This window comes from Natator depressus, chromosome 3 (genome assembly GCF_965152275.1).
Source record: "Natator depressus isolate rNatDep1 chromosome 3, rNatDep2.hap1, whole genome shotgun sequence".
In the NCBI taxonomy this organism is placed as follows: domain Eukaryota; kingdom Metazoa; phylum Chordata; order Testudines; family Cheloniidae; genus Natator; species Natator depressus.
Genome location: NC_134236.1, coordinates 146,496,134 through 146,513,183, shown reverse-complemented (window position 1 = coordinate 146,513,183; position 17,050 = coordinate 146,496,134). Strand labels below are relative to the sequence as shown.

General features: G+C 39.2%; 1 protein-coding gene across 1 annotated transcript in view; it reads right to left on the bottom strand.

Annotated features, from left to right (window-relative positions):
* The window catches only part of LOC141985152 (visual pigment-like receptor peropsin), a 47,893-nt gene extending 31,682 nt beyond the window's left edge, over positions 1-16,211 (bottom strand). Inside the window, exons 1-2 of the mRNA XM_074948995.1 lie at positions 16,057-16,211; positions 5,334-5,539 (exon numbers count right to left, since the gene is read on the bottom strand). Of these exons, the coding sequence (XP_074805096.1) occupies positions 5,334-5,539; positions 16,057-16,177 (327 nt within the window). The 5' untranslated portion in view covers positions 16,178-16,211. The remainder of the gene's footprint in view (positions 1-5,333; positions 5,540-16,056) is intronic.
* Positions 16,212-17,050: the final 839 nt, after the last annotated feature.

Sequence of the window (17,050 nt, the reverse complement as noted above, 5' to 3'; positions counted from 1 at the left end):
ATCCAACTTAGTCCCTCCCTCCCACTGAGCTGTGAGTGCCACTGACTGCTGAGGGGCCAGGATTTCAGCCTCAGCGATTTGCCCAAGTCCAAGCTCAGGAAGTCTGTGACAAAGCTGGGAATTGAACCTAGATCTCCTGAGTCCACTTTTAATTTCCTACCACCACCACCAGCCTTCCTCTGAACAAACACGACATTTGAAATGCTTTAAATTCTGGATCTGAATTTTTCAGCTTCAGTGTCACTTTTTGTTTTATTGGTGACTTCTTAGCCGTGCATTAAATAAAGTAAATGAAAGAGTTCTCCTATAATTTCTCTGAAAACACACCCAAGAATGACAGCTGTGAATGTGCATGGAAAGCAAATAGAGGAATTTTGCTAAAACAACTAGCTTTCTTTAGATAACATCTCTTTCTACCAACATGTAGGGGCACATATTTTGAAGGAGAACAAGAATATTTTGCTGAGATCAGAACAGTAGTCTTCTGGTAAGTTAACTCTCCTGTGGAGAAGGGAGCAAAGCATGCCTCCTTGACAGGCTGTGACTTAGTGTGAAAGGTAGGAACAGGCGCCAGCTGTAAAAATGGGCTTCTCTCAACTGTTGTCACCACTCCCTCCTCGCCTCTGCAGCAAAGCTGACAAGACAAAGAAAGAGACATAGAAAAGGGGCTTTTGATTCCATCACACAGTGCACACTTATATTAAGTATAATCCTTCTCACAAATGTAAATGAAAATAGCCAATAAGCTAGATTTTACCCTAAACACCTTCTCAGAGAGGGGGCCCTACATATGCATATCTCCCTCTTCCCATGGGAAAGACAGGTTGGGGAGTCAGCATCTGCCGTGTCAGCTTTCCCCTACGTCCCTCAAATCCCACACAAGACCATCCATTAGAGCTGGGAAGAAAACATTTTTCCTGTCCCACAAGTATTTTTGAGAGTTGAAAAATGTTTCCTGTCTTGAATCAGGACAAAAAGGTAAAAATCTCAAAAATATTAGTGACCTGAGAAAACAATTTGTTTTGTCTTGTTTCAGGTCAATTGAAACCTTTCCTTTCCATAATTTCAAAACTTTTAGTTCCCAATTCATTTCAACCTTTCTGTTTCAGTCTTCTTAGCTTAAATTTCTAAACAAAACTGGAATTTTTCATTCTAAAAATGCTGAAATGAGCCATTTTGACCATTTCAAAACCTTGACCTCAACATTTTTTGAGTCAAGAAATTTGTCCAACCCAACACTTTTGGTTTACACGAACACTTTCGGTTTTGACAAATTGCCATTTTTAATGAATAAAATTATTAGACTGCTTTACTGTCCAGGAGTTCAGGGATCTGCAAGTTAGTTAGGGGGAAAGGGTGCAGTGGGTGTGATCCTGCTGAGACAAACACAATCACTGCAGGAAGAACGTTAACAGCCAAAGACAGTATTAGCTTTATCTTTCCTGAGAAGCCCTTATCTGCACGGGTGAACCAGGGGGAGGTTGGCCTGGGTCATAGAGGAAGCTGCGGGTTGGGAAACCCCTTTTAAATTGCAATCCTGACAGCATGACTCCAATGAAACTCTGTTTGCAGGGTGCTAGGGCAGAGAAGCAGGGGGTTGAATACCAATGTGGAGGTGCAGGGACTTTGGGAGGATGGCACTATGGCCCTGGAGGATACCCAGGAGCTATGCAGATATAGATTCCTGGTTTCTTCAATGGAATGAGGTGGTGGAGCCAAACCCTTCTTCTAATGGGAGAATGCAGAAAAAAAGCCCACCAGGAAACAGACCTACAGAGTTGTTTGCACATAGGGGTACAATGTGGCCCAGTAATATTAAGCAGAATCTTATAAAGCAGAATGTATTAGATTAAGGGTTAGGAGAAAAATCTGTACAGCCTTTACACTAAGGCGTCGTCTACACTGGGGGGGGGGAGATCGATCTAAGATACGCAACTTCAGCTACGAGAATAGCGTAGCTGAAGTCGACATATCTTAGATCGACTTAGAATCACTTACTTGGCATCCTCGCGGCGCGGGATGGACGGCCGCCACTCCCCCGTCGACTCCGCTTCCACCTTTCACCGTGGTGGAATTCCGGAGTCGACAGCAGGGTGATCGGGGATCGATTTATCGCGTCTACACTAGACACGATAAATCGATCCCTGATAGATTGATCACTACCTGCCGATCCTGCGGGTAGTGTAGATGTGGCTTAACACTCATCACTGAAAGATTTTGATGTAAAGCAAGAAAGCCTACACAAAACCCCACCCCCACAGACATTATGTGAATTTATACCTTCCTGCCTTTAAAATTAAATGGGAGGAAGGATGCTGATGTGAGTAAGGCTTAGAACCACAAGTCAGAAGGTCAGGAGACTGTCTTTGCTTCTTGTCCCAGACTCCCTGTGTGATCCTGGGCAAGTCACTTCATCTTTGTCTGTGCCTTGACTTCCTTATCTGTAAAACGGACTATGTTAGAATAAAGTACTGCTCACCATGAGCAAGCATGGCAGAATCTAGCCATTAATGGTTTGTCTGTCCGGCCATGTAGCACTTTTCTTCATCACTCCTTCCACTACCAGATAACAAAATACAGAATTAACAAATACCATAATATTGCCCATCATTTTTCCTCAATCTGTTTAGTTTATCTAAGAGAAGTTTCAGACGTGACTTGATCACGGTCTTCTCAGTATCTGCACAGGAAGAACATTTCTGATTGTATTCTTTATTCTAGCAGACAAGGCCATAACAAGGCATAACAAGATCCAATGGAAGCTGAAGTTAGACAAATTTGGGCTAGAAATAAGGCACAAATTATTTCCAGAGAGGGTAATAAACCACTGGAACAACTTACCTAGGGATGTGGCAGATTTATCACCTGAAATCTTTAAATCAAGACTGGATGTCTTTCTAAAAGATACACTGTAGCTCAACCAGAAGTTATGGGCTTGGTGCAGAAATTTCTTGATGAAATGCTATAGCCTTTGTTATGCAGGAGGTTAGACTAGGTCATAACAGTCCCTTCTGTCTTAAAATCTGTTAATCAAATAGGCTTTCCCCCTAGATACAAATTGACTTTGACAGAACTACTCATGTGCTTAAGTTAAGCATCTGGTTTAGTGCTTTACTGGGTCAGAGCCTTAATGAATATCAAACAAAATAATGAGGGCACAAGATGTGTAATTTTTGCTCTAGACTCCATTTGACCAAGTGGTGCCCTTTGTTGCATTGTGTCCAACTTTAAAGTCTTAGGGCTTGTCTATACTTACGGCTAAATCAACCCTGCTGTGATCGATGCAGCAGGGTTGATTTAGCGGGTCTGGTGAAGACCCACTAAGTCGATGGCAGAGTGCTCTCCCATCAACATCTGTACTCCAGCTACCCAAGAAGTGTAAGGTAAGTCGGCGGGAGAGACAGTGAAGTAGCATAACTTAGGTCAACTTGCATCTTTAGTGTAGATCAGCCCTTAATGAATAACTTGGCCAGGACCTCCAAGAGCTGGAGAAAAGCAGAGTTGGTAGGCTGAACTTTCTAACATTATTAATAGCATTGAAATGATGCTAAATAAAATTGAACTATTAAAAATTAAATCTGAGCAATGTTAGAATCGTTGGTCTCCCAAATGGTGGAAGAGACAACCTAGTGACTTTTCTAGAAGAATGAAACTTGCTCCACTCAAGTGGTGCAAAGCTGAAGCTTCCAGTTGTTTTTCAAGGGTAGCCCAAAGTCAAGCACATGGCAGTAATACAGCCTTAAGAACATAAGAAAGGCCATAGTGGGTCAGACCATGATCCCTGTAAACTGTCCCTGGTTTCCTGTATCCTGTCCAATATCCTGTTTCCAGAAGTGGTGCATACCAGAACTTCCAGGGGAGTGTACAGCACAGGGCAATTATGAAATAATCAATCCCATCTTCCACTCCCAGCTTCTGGTAGTTAGAGGTTACAAAGGTGTGGAATACTGTGGCAAGGTCTGCATGATAAAAGACGAGCCAAAAACCCCTGGGCCAGACATAAATGAAAAAAAAATTACTAAATGCCACGACTGTCACCTGGACATGCAAGAGCAGCAATGACTCCCAGACAGTATACCTTCACCACTGCAGCCATCTTATAAGGACTGAGCCTAAACCAAGTGGCTACTAGTTACATTTGTACTTCTGTTAGACATTGTGAAAACAAAGAGATTTCAGTATCTGGGTTCAGTGTAAAGCACATGAAGATCTGAGTGTCCTTCACATATTGAAATCCAGTATATGTGTAACCCATTGGTCACTATATGTTACATGTCTCCCTCTGTTGCGGAGGATCAGAGTCTGGCCTCAGCTGAAAAACCTGGCTCTTTATCTCAAGCGGTAGAGACTCATGCTTTTAGCTCTGGAGGTCCCTTGTATCTGCAAAAATGGCAGCCATCACACAAAATGTTTCACTATTTTCCTGAGCAAATGGAAACTTGTATTTGAGGACCCTATGGGAAGACGACAGGTACTCATTACCATTATTTGGCACCTCCCAGAGAACAATAAACACAGTAAAAGGGCTATTCAAGCCAGTCCAGTAAAGTCTCATGAGCGAGTCAATAAAACCTCATGGTCAATGGTATCGAAGGCTGCTGATAGTTATAACAAAATCAGCAAGGACCCCTTACCAATGGCTACCAATAGAAAGAGACCATTAACCATAGGTAACAAGATTCTTTCTATACCAACAAATCATCAGACTGGAAGGGAACAAAGACATCTGGGAAATCAAGTTGCAACTGGAGCAGCTCCTACCCAACCTGTTCAATAAACTTGGCACTGTAAGATGTTAAAATAGACAAAAAATGTAAACACGGGGCTTCACAAATATTCCCAACAACGAAAGGTACTGGGTAGCAATATGCAAGCCCACTTGATTACCCCCGAAGATGCTGGAGGAAGCTAGATTGTTAGCTCTGTGGAGCAGGGACCACCTTTTCATTGCATGAGTGAAGAGTGCCGAATACAACAGGGCACAGATCCTGGCTGAGGCCTCTAGGCACTACTACTGCAATATAAGCAATAGCAATTAACAATGAACCTATAAGGAGCAGTACAACATTAAGTGTAGTCTCAGGAGTTTATTGGGTAAAGGGATTTCTGGGGTGGAAAATCACTTGGAACTGGTCATGGCTGGTAAATCCAGAGAAACACCCACATTTTTGGATGCTTTTCTGAACCAGACCAGAACTATGATCCATTGGAAGTCATTCACCACTAATTTTCACTCTTATAACCCTGACTGGTTATTTATAAACAGCACACATGCAGAAATAGCACTACTGATTTTGTCTAATTAAATAATTCACCACATAATGCATTCCTACCTGGCATGTCCATATCGATGTGATGAGAAATCCATCATCTCTAAAGACATTGAAGATTGCAATGATCCCCCGGGAATAACCAAACACAGACACACTTGCGTCTGATACAGCAAGATTAAATGTAAGATAATCCGTGGGCTGCAGGACAGCTCTCTGCTTATAGAGTACAAAAATCACAATGCTGTTTCCAAACCAAGACATCCATCCTGAAAAATAAATGGAAAGTCAGATTAAAAACAAACAAACAACAAAAAATCAGGAAACAGTGTGGTATATAAATGCATGACGCCCATACATTGATGGACAGTACAATGGCAGGTTATTTCATTAAAAACAAACAAACCCGAACATTTTTACTCCTTGAGTAACCAGGTGCATTTCACTTTTTAATTTCCTTCTTCTGAATAACACTGGTAAGAGAAAAAAAAAAACGAGGAGTCCTTGTGGCAAATTTATTAGTCTCTAAGGTGCCACAAGGACTCCTCGTTTTTTTTGCTGATACAGACTAACAGGGCTACCACTGAAACTGGTAATAAAACTGAATAGCAACAATGCACTTGTCCACTGAAGAACAACCATACACAGGTAAAGAAAAATTAAGTCTCTAAATAGATGGGATCCATAAAGCATTCCCAGTACAGAGACGAGAACAATTCTACCAAAAGCTACAGCTGTAGAGGCATGCCATATCCATCTGCCTGATAATGGCTAGTAAAAGTGTGTGCAGATGACTACATAGCAGCTTTGCCAGTCAGTTCTAGAGAACCGCTGCCCTTTTCAGTTGGCAAGATGGAATTGCTTCTCATGGAACAGTCTGTGATCTCCTTGTGACAAAGCATACTGATTGGAATACTGTTCTGGAAGCCGCATTTTAATCCATTTGAAGATAATATTCTTAAGGCCTTGTGTCCTATCTTTCAACCTCAAATAAATGAACAAGCCCTCAGAAACTGGAAAGCCCTGTTTTCTGGTTAGATAGAATTGTGTGTCCCCTCTGATATTGAAGGTGTGGTGATGTCTAGCAGCCATCAGTCTTGTTGGAAGAGGAGAGCATAAGGTAGGAAGGGAATTATGAATCTGGTGAAAAATCAGTCAGGCACTTGTGCACAGAGACCATGATTTTTAAAGGCATGTAGGCATTGCTCCTCTCAGTGTTGCAAGGCCTAAATCCCAGATTTTTAAAGGTACTTAGGTGTCTATCTCCTGTGAGTCAGGTGCCTAAATATTTTCCAAAATCTGGCCTAAGTGATTTAGATGGCTAAGACTCATTTTCACTTAGGAACACTTAGGAGCATATGTCCCATTGACTTAGGCTCCTAAATTCCAAGCCATTTTTGAAAATTTAAGGACTTGTCTACATGGGGACATGGAGAAAAGTTAATTCTAATTAATTAAAGGTGTGAATTTGAAGTAGGTTAGTTAAACCACATTAAATCCTTGTGTGGATGCTGTTAATCAGAATTAAATTTGTCTTAATTTGGTTTCGTTTAATTCACTTTGGAAGCAAATGAAACAAAACCAAATTAAGGCCACTTTAATTCTGTATGATGCTCTGGAGGTTTAATGTGGTTTCAATTCACACCTTTAGTTAATTCAGATTAACTTTCCTGGATGTCCCCATGTATATAAGCCCTAAATCACTTAGGCCCAGCTCCTCAAATGTATTTAGGCACCTAGTTCTCATTGGAATCAATGGGAGCTAGCTGCCTAGATACCTCTGAGCATCTAGGCCTTAGACTTTGCAACAATGAACAGCGTAATGGTTTTAAGTCTGGACCAAAGGGCCTGATCCAAAGCTTATAGGAAGTCAGCAGGAGTCTTTCCATTGGTTTCAATAGGCTTGGGATCAGGTTCAAAGCACACAGGCACAAGTTGCATGGAACGTCATTGACCTTATGGAAAATTAAAAATAGGTTCTGTAAAGCAAGGGCTGCCATCTCAGAAACCTGGTTAGCACAGACAATTGCTATTTGAAACAGTTTTAAGGGTTAAAATCTTGAGAAACTGCCTACATAGGCTCCAAAAGAGGATTTATCAAACCCCTCAACATTAGATTCAGCCAGCAGATGGGACCCATCTGTGTATTAGGAGGCTTACTGCTAAATGGAGCTCTGAAGAAATTTTTGGGCAGAGGGGCTATAGAATATCCCTAAATAGTCTCACTAATCGCCCCCAAAGTGGGGAATCAATACATTAAGGACATGAGGGGACAGACTATCTTCCTAAAGGCTTGTAGAAAGCTGTCTAGCTCTGCAGTGTTAATTGAGAAATCTCACTAATGGCATGAACAATTTAAAGTCAGGACACGTTAACTTGGAAGATACTCCTGAGGCAAAAAAGGATTTCCTATTACTTTGATCCAAAATGCTAACCAGCTTGGGCCATCAATCCATAAAGGGCAAAATTAACAAGTATCTTCCACAACAACACAGAATTCACCAGAGCACTGGGCAGCCGAAGACCGGAGTGAGTCAATGGAATTACTTTGGACTGACACAAATTCAATAAGAGTAGAATTTGGCCCTTGATTTGTAACTCATTACTTCCGTATACATACAAATTGATAGAGAATGTTTAAATGTTACAGAACAGAGGTTCCTGAACTGTGGTTCATAAAGTCATTATGCTAAAAGGCTGCCATAGCACTGGAGAGGATGGGTGGGTTTTCCTTAAAATCTATTAATATTTAAATTTCATTTGCACACAGTGCATTTGCTGGGAATATACAGAACTACCTCTGTAGCACAGCGAATTAGGAGAATTTTCAGTTAAAAGAGAAGTTAAATGAGAGAGAGGAAGAGATCTGTTCCCATGAAGAAACACAGACTTTTCTCAGATTTGAAACTAGAGAGAAACCTGGAGCATGATAGTGTGAGAGAGCGTAATGGGGGTACTTTATAATAAATGCAGACACTTCTTGGTGAGTGAAATTACAGAGCAACCTTGTGTATGGCACAGCCACAGGCGGAGGGAGTTGATTTTACTAGAAGCAAGCAGACAAGCTTTCTCTGCTGCGTCGAACACTTGAGATGTGTGAAGTGGCTTGCGATTTGAATGTGTTAATGTACTGAGCAACAAACTGAAGGGAAGTTATTCTAATTCCATCAAATTCTAAGGCAAGCAGTGACACCCTCATAAAAATACTCCAGAAACAAGCGCCATCTGGTGTTTCTGCATGTAACAGCAAAGAATTCCCGCTACCAAGGATCTGTTAAAATTGTATACATTACCAGACCATTGAGCATGCAACACTGAACCCTGTATCATCATTGATGTGCCTTTTTAAAGTCACAGACTATTATGTACATAAACCAATACAAATAGTTTAATTTACAAAACAATTTAGAAGAGGATCAATAAAGGACAAAATGCAATATAGTGAAAAAGAAAAGCAAGGGCTTCACCATCAGTGACATTGGGGGGAGTTCCCCCCAATTGCTTTGCAGACGGCACATGTATCAGGATAGATCACATTTGAGGAAAGAGCCTGGAAAGAAACATTTGGTGCATGAACTACTAAGAGGTACTTGTATTCCCGTGTGGTGAGTCAATAAAATAGTGGATAAAGGAGAACCAGTTGACATAATTTATTTCAACTTTCAAAAAGCCATTCACAAATGCCCTCACAAGAGGCTACTTAAAAAAAACAGAGGAGTCCTGGAGTGAGGGGCAAAGCTCTGCAATAGATCAGAAACTGGCTAAGAGCGAGAAAATAAAGAGGAATTTGCTAGTAATCAATATAAATCAGAAGTTAGGAACTGTAGAAAATTGATAAAGGAAGCAAAGTGACATCAGGAGAAATCTATGGCCGGTCTCTCAGGAGGATGTCAAACAGAGCTACTAAAGTTACACATTTTTAAATCAGCAGGTTAAGATAACTTACATCCAAGAGTTTTAAAAGAGCTAGCTAAGGAACTCATAATTTTCAATAAGTTTTGGAGCACTGGAGAAGTTCCAGAAGACTGCAAGAAAGCTAATGTGTCAATTTTTTAGAAGGGTAAACACAATGACTCAGGAAATTATAGACCTGTTAGCCTGACATTGATTCCAGGGAAGATAATGGAGCAGCTGATATGGGACTTGATTAATAAAGAATTAAAGGAAGATAAAATGTAATTAATGCAAATCAACATGAGATTATGGAAATAGGTCCCATCAAACTAACTTGACACCCTTTTTTGATGAGATTTCAAGTACAGTTGATGAAAGTAGTGTTGACGTAATATACTTAGACTTCTATAAAGAGTTTGATTTGGTACCATACAACATTTTGATTAAAAAACTAGAATGATATAAAATTAACAAGGCATACATTAAATGGATTAAAAACTGGCTAACTGGTAGCTCTCAACATGTAACTGTAAACAGAGAATCATCTTTGAACAGGTGTATTTCCAGTGCGGTCACATAGGGCTCAGTTCTTGGCTCTATGCTATTTAACATTTTTATCAATGATCTAGAAGAAAACATGAAATCATCACTGATAAAGTTTTTAGATGACAAAAAACTGGGGAACTGGTAAATAATTAAGAGGACAGATCACTGATTCAGAGCACTCAGATTTCCTGGAAAACTAGGCACAAGAAAACAACATGTATTTTAATATGGCTAAATATAAATGTAGGAACAAACAATTTAGGCTACACGTACAGGATAGGGGGCTCTATCCTGGGAAGCAGTGACTCTGAAAAAGATTGTTTGCCAGAGGCTGAGAATGGGCGACAGGGGATGGATCGCTTAACGATTACCGGTTCTGTTCATCCCCTCTGAAGCACCTGTCGGAAGACAGGATACTGGGCTAGATGGACCATTGATCTGACCCAGTATGGCCATCTTATATGGGGGGCATGGTGGATAATCAGCAGACCATGAGTTCCCAGTGTGACACTGTGGCCAAAAGAGCTAATGCAATCAAAGGATGTACAAACAGGGGTCTCTCAAGTAGGAGTAGAGGTTATTTTACCTCTATATTTTGCACTGCTGCAACCACTGCTGGAATAAGATGTCCATTTCTGGTGCCCACAATTTAAGAAGGATGTTGATAAATTGGAGAGAGTTCAGAGAAGAGCCAAGAGAATGATTAAAGAATTAGAAAACGTGCCCTATAATGATAGATTCAAAGAGCTCAATCTATTTGTCTTAAAGAGAAGGTTAAGGGGTGACTTGATTACAATCTATAAGTCTCTACATAGGGAACAAATATTTAATAATGGACTCTTCAGTCTAGCAGAGAATGGTGTAACACAATCCAATGGCTGGAAGCTGAAGCTAGACAAATTAAATTGAGATTGGATGCTTGAGAGATATGCTTTAGGAATTATTCTGAGGAACTTCTATGGCCTGTGCTATATAAGAGTTCAGACTAGATGCTCTTCTGGCCTTGGAAAATATGAATCTTCAAAAAGGCCAATATTTTACGATAGCCTAGATCAACATGGCAGCATTTTAAAAATAGTTTACTTTTGCTGCCATGTATGTGACACTCCAGTAAGCATTAATCAGGTCTCAGAAGCTGCTCATAACTTGATGTCAGCATTATTCTGGCAATGACAATCTGTTCTGAGGATGTCATGTTTCTGCTATCTTTCATTCACTGACTGAACTCAATCTGCTGCGGAAGAGTTTTGTTGATGCTCTTATTGAAATAAACCAGAACATCCTGTCACACTCATCACACATCCTGATTCAGATTGCTCTTTGCTGGAGCAAGCTGCATAATAAAACAAAAGCTAACAAACAAATAAATAAATAAACTCTTTACTGCAGACATAACAAACTTGGAAACAGAGCTGGGACAGATGGTGGGTTTGTTTGTTTGTTTGTTTTTTTAAGAAAAAACATGAGATTGCATTTGTGAAAAGAAAGGAGAACACTGTCAGGGTCCCTGAAAGACATCAGAAAAACAACAACATATTCACGCTTCCTAGATTGCAAGCTCTTGGGAGCAGATTTCACACTTGGCTATCATATCTTCCGGTGGCAGTCTTCATGCCAAGCCAGAACAGAACACCTCCTCCTCTGCCCTTAGACTTCTCAACACCCAGACTGGGACTATTGCGGTCCCCTTATTTATGAAAAACTGTGTAGGAGTAGAGTTAGCACATTCAAATTGCAACCCATCAATATGGCACTGTAAACACAGACAGCGCACCAGTTGGAACTAGTGGGGGAAAGACAGTAAAAGTGAAGTGTCAGGCTCAGCTGGCAAAATTGACAATACTATTATCAGAGGCAAATGACCTGCTGTTTGGGGCAGAAATTGGATTGGGTAGCTAAATTTGGAGAGGCCATGAATTAAGACAAATCATTGATGCACTAGAAGAATTGTGTACTAAATATGCCTTTTTGTTCATGACAAGAAAGAGGCAAAACTGTAGGTTACAGGGAATGCTACTCTAAAATTCTGATCAGGTAGACTACGGCCTTATACACTGAGAGACTTTATGAATCATTGACTCAAGGAACAGGAATAGGAAGAGAAAATCTCCCATGTGGCTCATAATGGTTCTGACTATGCTACATTTATAAGAATGCCATGGAATGAGGTTATGCTCCAATTGTATTGTAATTTATTGCGGTTTTGCCTGTATAAACAGGACCAAGCCAATTTAAGGGTACAGTGCTATAGCCCTGCTTTTTTCAATCATAGGTTAAATGGCATTGTTTTTGTGTTTGGAAGTAGTCCTTTCGAGAGGTCAGAACACAATTATTTTTATTTTTTCTGACTATGCTTTTCCACGACTATAGATTGCTTTTTGTTTGGATTTTGTTGTTGAGGAAGGAGACGGCTTACAAACAAACATATTGGAAGAGGTTTGCCCAAGAAGTAAAATTAAAACACATTGTTTAAAAATGATCTAGGATAGGAATGGCAGAGCTGTCATTAAAAACTATTCCAGATCCGAAAAGTTTCTAACCTGCTTTTCACCCTACCCTTTCATGTTTAAGATCACAATATTCTGGTCCTATTTTCAGGAATTGGTTTGTTTGTTAATTTTCTCTGGGGTTTGAATTTTTGTGTAGTTGTTTTGGTTTGAGGGGTTTTTCTGTGGGAAGGACAGGTCAAAGAAATTTTGGGGGTTTTCATTTTTTTTCTGATTTTGGTTGACCGAAAATTTATTTTTTTCAAATTTTTCATTTTGATTCAGTCTTTTTAAGGCATTTTTCAGCCTTTTGTTTTGTTTTGTTTTCTTGAAAAAATTGGCCACATTTGAATTTGAAATGTCATTTTGAAACAAAAGTCAAGTTTAGAACTCATTTGAAAAAAAATCAGTTTTTTCCTCAGCCAAAACTATTTGTCAAATTCTACCTGAATTTGCAAGTAGATCTAGAGTACCAAAAAATGCACTTTTTGAAAAAAAATGTGTTGAAAATAATTCATCCAGCTCTATTGTGATATCTCCTGTGAAGAAAGAATGAGTCCCTAAGTACAGTATTTGGAGTGCTGAAGTCCCTCAAATATGTATGTGGATAATTAACCACAAACTTTATTGAAATCTCAGGATTCAAGAGAGTAGGACATCTTCTTTAGCAGGTGCCAAAGTACAACAACTGTCTTTCACAGGCACCATATTAGCAGGATATTCTGTATAAACATGATACTTGTTCTGGGTTATTGCTAATTCAGATGATCTCTTATGGCTGCCTGCTGTAAGCCAGACACCTGAATATAATATATACACTGAATGATCTTCCTCCCAGAGCAAGCTTTGCTCCTTGAAAGCCCTTATGAGCAAAAAGTGACAATGTAAAAAATAACACCTCCTTATACCACAGCCCTGCTTCCTGGGTAGAATTACTTGTATCGTCTGACTTTACTGACATAAATACTACGGTTAACATTGCAGAACAAAGTCAATACAGCTATGGGAAAGTGAGGTAGAGTATCTCCTGTTTGTTACATCATCAACAGAATGTATAATTAAGTTCCAAATGGAAAATTGTACATATCATTTGCACTTGAACAACACCTCTAAGACACCTCAGTTGGACAAGTTTTACTGGTGATTATATCTGAGCTAGAGTGAATAGGGCTGGCAATTATGAAACTTCTCTACTTATAAACGTGGGGTATCTGCAGTGGAGCAATTGAGAGCTAACAAACATGGAAACCTTTGCTGCCATATTTAAGGAGTCAGTTATCATAGTAGGACCACATTTTTAAAAAGTACAGGGCAAAAAGCAATAGAGAAACTTGGTTATGAGTAGAGTTTAGGCCTTAAAGCAAGAAGTTAGATGAAATGTAGCTCTGAATCCAAAGCTTGGGAATGTTTGAATGTAGTGTGTTGATTCGTACCTCTGTCTAATTTCAAATAAACATAAGAATTCATTGGTCCTGTAATATATATAATAGAAGTGCACTAGAAATGTGAAAATGTTTAAATATGCACATGGATGAGATGCTAGCGAGTAGAACTGGCCAGGAAATAATGTTTTTAAGGGAATAAAGAGTAACAGAATACATTTTTTTTAATTGGCATCAAAAAAATTTCTTCACACATTTCCAGGTTTTGACTGAAACCAGCATTTCTTGGTTCTCAGCAATCCTAGAAACAAACCATTGTGGCCAAAAAACTGAAATGTTCAGCTTTATGTATACCTCATCCCCACCCCAAACCCCCCAAAATAGTCAGAAATTGACATTTACCTCAGAAATATCTGTTTTAACAAAAATGGCATTTTTCATTTAAAAATATTTTGAATGAAAAATTTCAATCGTCCCTACTAGCTAATCATTTGTGAGACTTTGAGGTGGTCCACAGGATCAGTAGGAATAATGTCTGCTTGGGAAATTACTAGCTTTTCCAGCAATAAAACAAATCAGAATATATTCACTACTAAAGTTAACAGTGAGTGTACTAGAGCCTTCAGATTCACAAATCAAGGATTGATTTGTCCCAATATGTCAACCAGCTCTAAGCATACTGAGAAATTTCCCAAAAGAGAATATTTGTAAAAGAAAGGGAAAACTCTTTTTATTATTCTTCAGTGTATCATTTTTATTTCTTTAGAGAAACCTGCAGCATCAAACTGCTGGGGAGGAGTCTGGTGGGTACCAAGTAATCACTGTATCCCATTCTCAGCAGGGCTAATCAGTTAAGAGCTGATTTTGAACCACTGAAGTCAGTGTGTGTTTTGTCATTGACGTCAACACACACAGGATCAAGCCCTAACTGAGAGTCCTCCTTTTCCTTTTGCGGAGACAGACTAACACGGCTGCTACTCTGAAACCTGTTCTAGTGTGGTTCATTCAGCAGTTGATTGTGCTGTGTGCTTTCTAGGCTGCTGCAGGCACGTGTATGGAAGCGTGCACATAGGTCTGGGATAAATCAGAACCTCTCTACTTCCTCTTGACCACATTATTTTTATTCAGCTTCCTCATAAAGTGGCTGCCATTTTTTTCCAACTTTTTTCTGGACCGTCTTATTCTTTACCGCCAACTGCATTATGTCTGCTATTTTTGTTGGTAAAGATGCCAGTCTCGTATAGATATGAGGAAAGGCCTTCAAGCCCCTTCATCGTGGCTGTGTGGTTTCCTTTATAAGTATCAGGTGGTGGTTTGCAGCTGCTGGTGGGACCGGGGGGAAACACATGATAAGCTTAGAAAAAGAAAAGCTTACGTAGCGTGATTATTTAATTTAAAAGCCTGTTTCTCAATGGTTGTACTCAGGAACTATTTCTATGTACATTAACATTGGTATGGAGTTCTCATTATCCGCAACATCTTCTATATGCCGTTTCATTTCTTTATCATTTATAAACATAGATAGCTCGATTAGATAGAATCAATACAAAGCTAAGAAGTGCTCGTGACATTCTCTGGAAAACAGTTACCTTTTGATATTGTTTCATATGAAGTCAGAATAATAAATGGCTATTTTGATTTTCTTTGTCAACTGGTACATCTACATTCTTCGAAATTTCATAAACTCTGCCTATAGAACATCAGATACGGTAATTCACCATCATCCTGCACTCAGTTTGCTGTAAATTACAATACAGTACTTAATCAAAAAAAGTCTTAGGAACAAAGTGAGTTAATACGAGGTTCCTTTTCAATCATTTTTAATCTGAGTGTATAATAACTGCTTTGCAATGTAATCTGAATATCAAGTTTTTAGACTTATGCACATATTATTGTAACTACTGATAGTATTAATTTAGTACTTAAAGGAATCTTTAATAGACTCAGATCAAGAAAGTTTCCTCTAAATGTATATAAAATATTAGATGGAAGAATTTTACAAACAAATTTAAAATACAATGATAGAATTCTATTTCATTTAACTGAATGTATTCGTTTCAGAAGCTGAACTATTTGATGAACACAATCTGAATACGGACTTCAATAAGCAGAAGCTAGAAGCAGAGAACACAAATTGAATGCCATTGAGATATTTTGAGAAAACAAGGTAATGTCATATTTTTCTGCACAAGATATTTTGTTTTCACCCACATCTTAAACGAACCTTAGTTAAAGGAATAACTTGGACTATAATATCATATCCTTTTGCCCCCAATACAAATGTTTGCATTTAAAATAAAATAAAATGAAACAAAACACTACCTCCCCTTTTTTTTTTTGAAAGAACTTTCTGAAGAAAAATTGCAGTTTATGATATCTTGTTCATTTGTGGATGAACACCATAGGAATCCCTTTGAACTTTAGTCCAAACTTAAAAGGAGTTTCATTTCATAAGCCATTCAGAGATACAGTACATACCTAAAGCCAGTAGGTAGAAGCCTATAATAGTCTCTCCTTGTTCTGAGACAGGAGCCTCTTTGTTCAGAAAGGTGATGTTGTTGTTCCTCCATGGTGCCTGTGGAGAAAATTGGAGAGACATTTTCAGGCAAAGCCCGTGACCCAGAAGTTGTCCTTTCGCCCCCCCTGCTTAGTCTCAAATGCCCAGTAAAAGAAAATGGTCTCTGGCTTTCTTAAACTTCTGCTCCTTGCATTCTAGGAAGCAGCACACTGAGGCTGAAACTAAACAGGGAAATCTCAAGAGACAAGAAAGAGCTTTGCAGCCCTCTGACCTGTTCTTATTTTCTAATCCTATCTATTAATACACCTCATGAATCTGTGACCAGACCAAGGCAGCAGATTTCCTTATATCCCTGGTGCTGCTAAATGCAGAAGTCTTTCGTGACTGGAGAGAGTATATTAGACAAAGTGATGATCATTCTTTAAAAAACAACTATGTGTCATATAATATAATAACCCTAAGGATATATATACACAAACAAGCATGCACGAGTGTATATATTATTGTACAAATACCATAATGCACCTGCTCTGCCCTCACTGAAGACAATGAGGATTACCATTGAATTCAAATGAAGAAGGTTCAGGCCCATATTTTATGAGGAGAAATATATTTTATGGATGCATTTTACTACATTCTATGAGCTACCTAGGAGTCTCCTGAAAACTGTCACTGAATAATACTGTGCTCCACCACTGGTCCATTTGCTCGATTGCACTAAAAATCATCAGTTTCACTTTGTAGAAATTGCGAGCTAAAGCTTTGGAACAAAGGTTTAGAATCTGGGCAGATGATGCAGTTTCAAGGTGGATGTGCATGTTGATTTCTGAGCAGAATCCTCCAGTATAGTGGCTAGTGAGCCCTGTCATTTGATGGGGGATTCCATGTCAGGTTACCAGGGCCAGGCAAGAAAGTTCAGACTCTCACCAGTGTGTCTGTGTATCCCACCTAAAC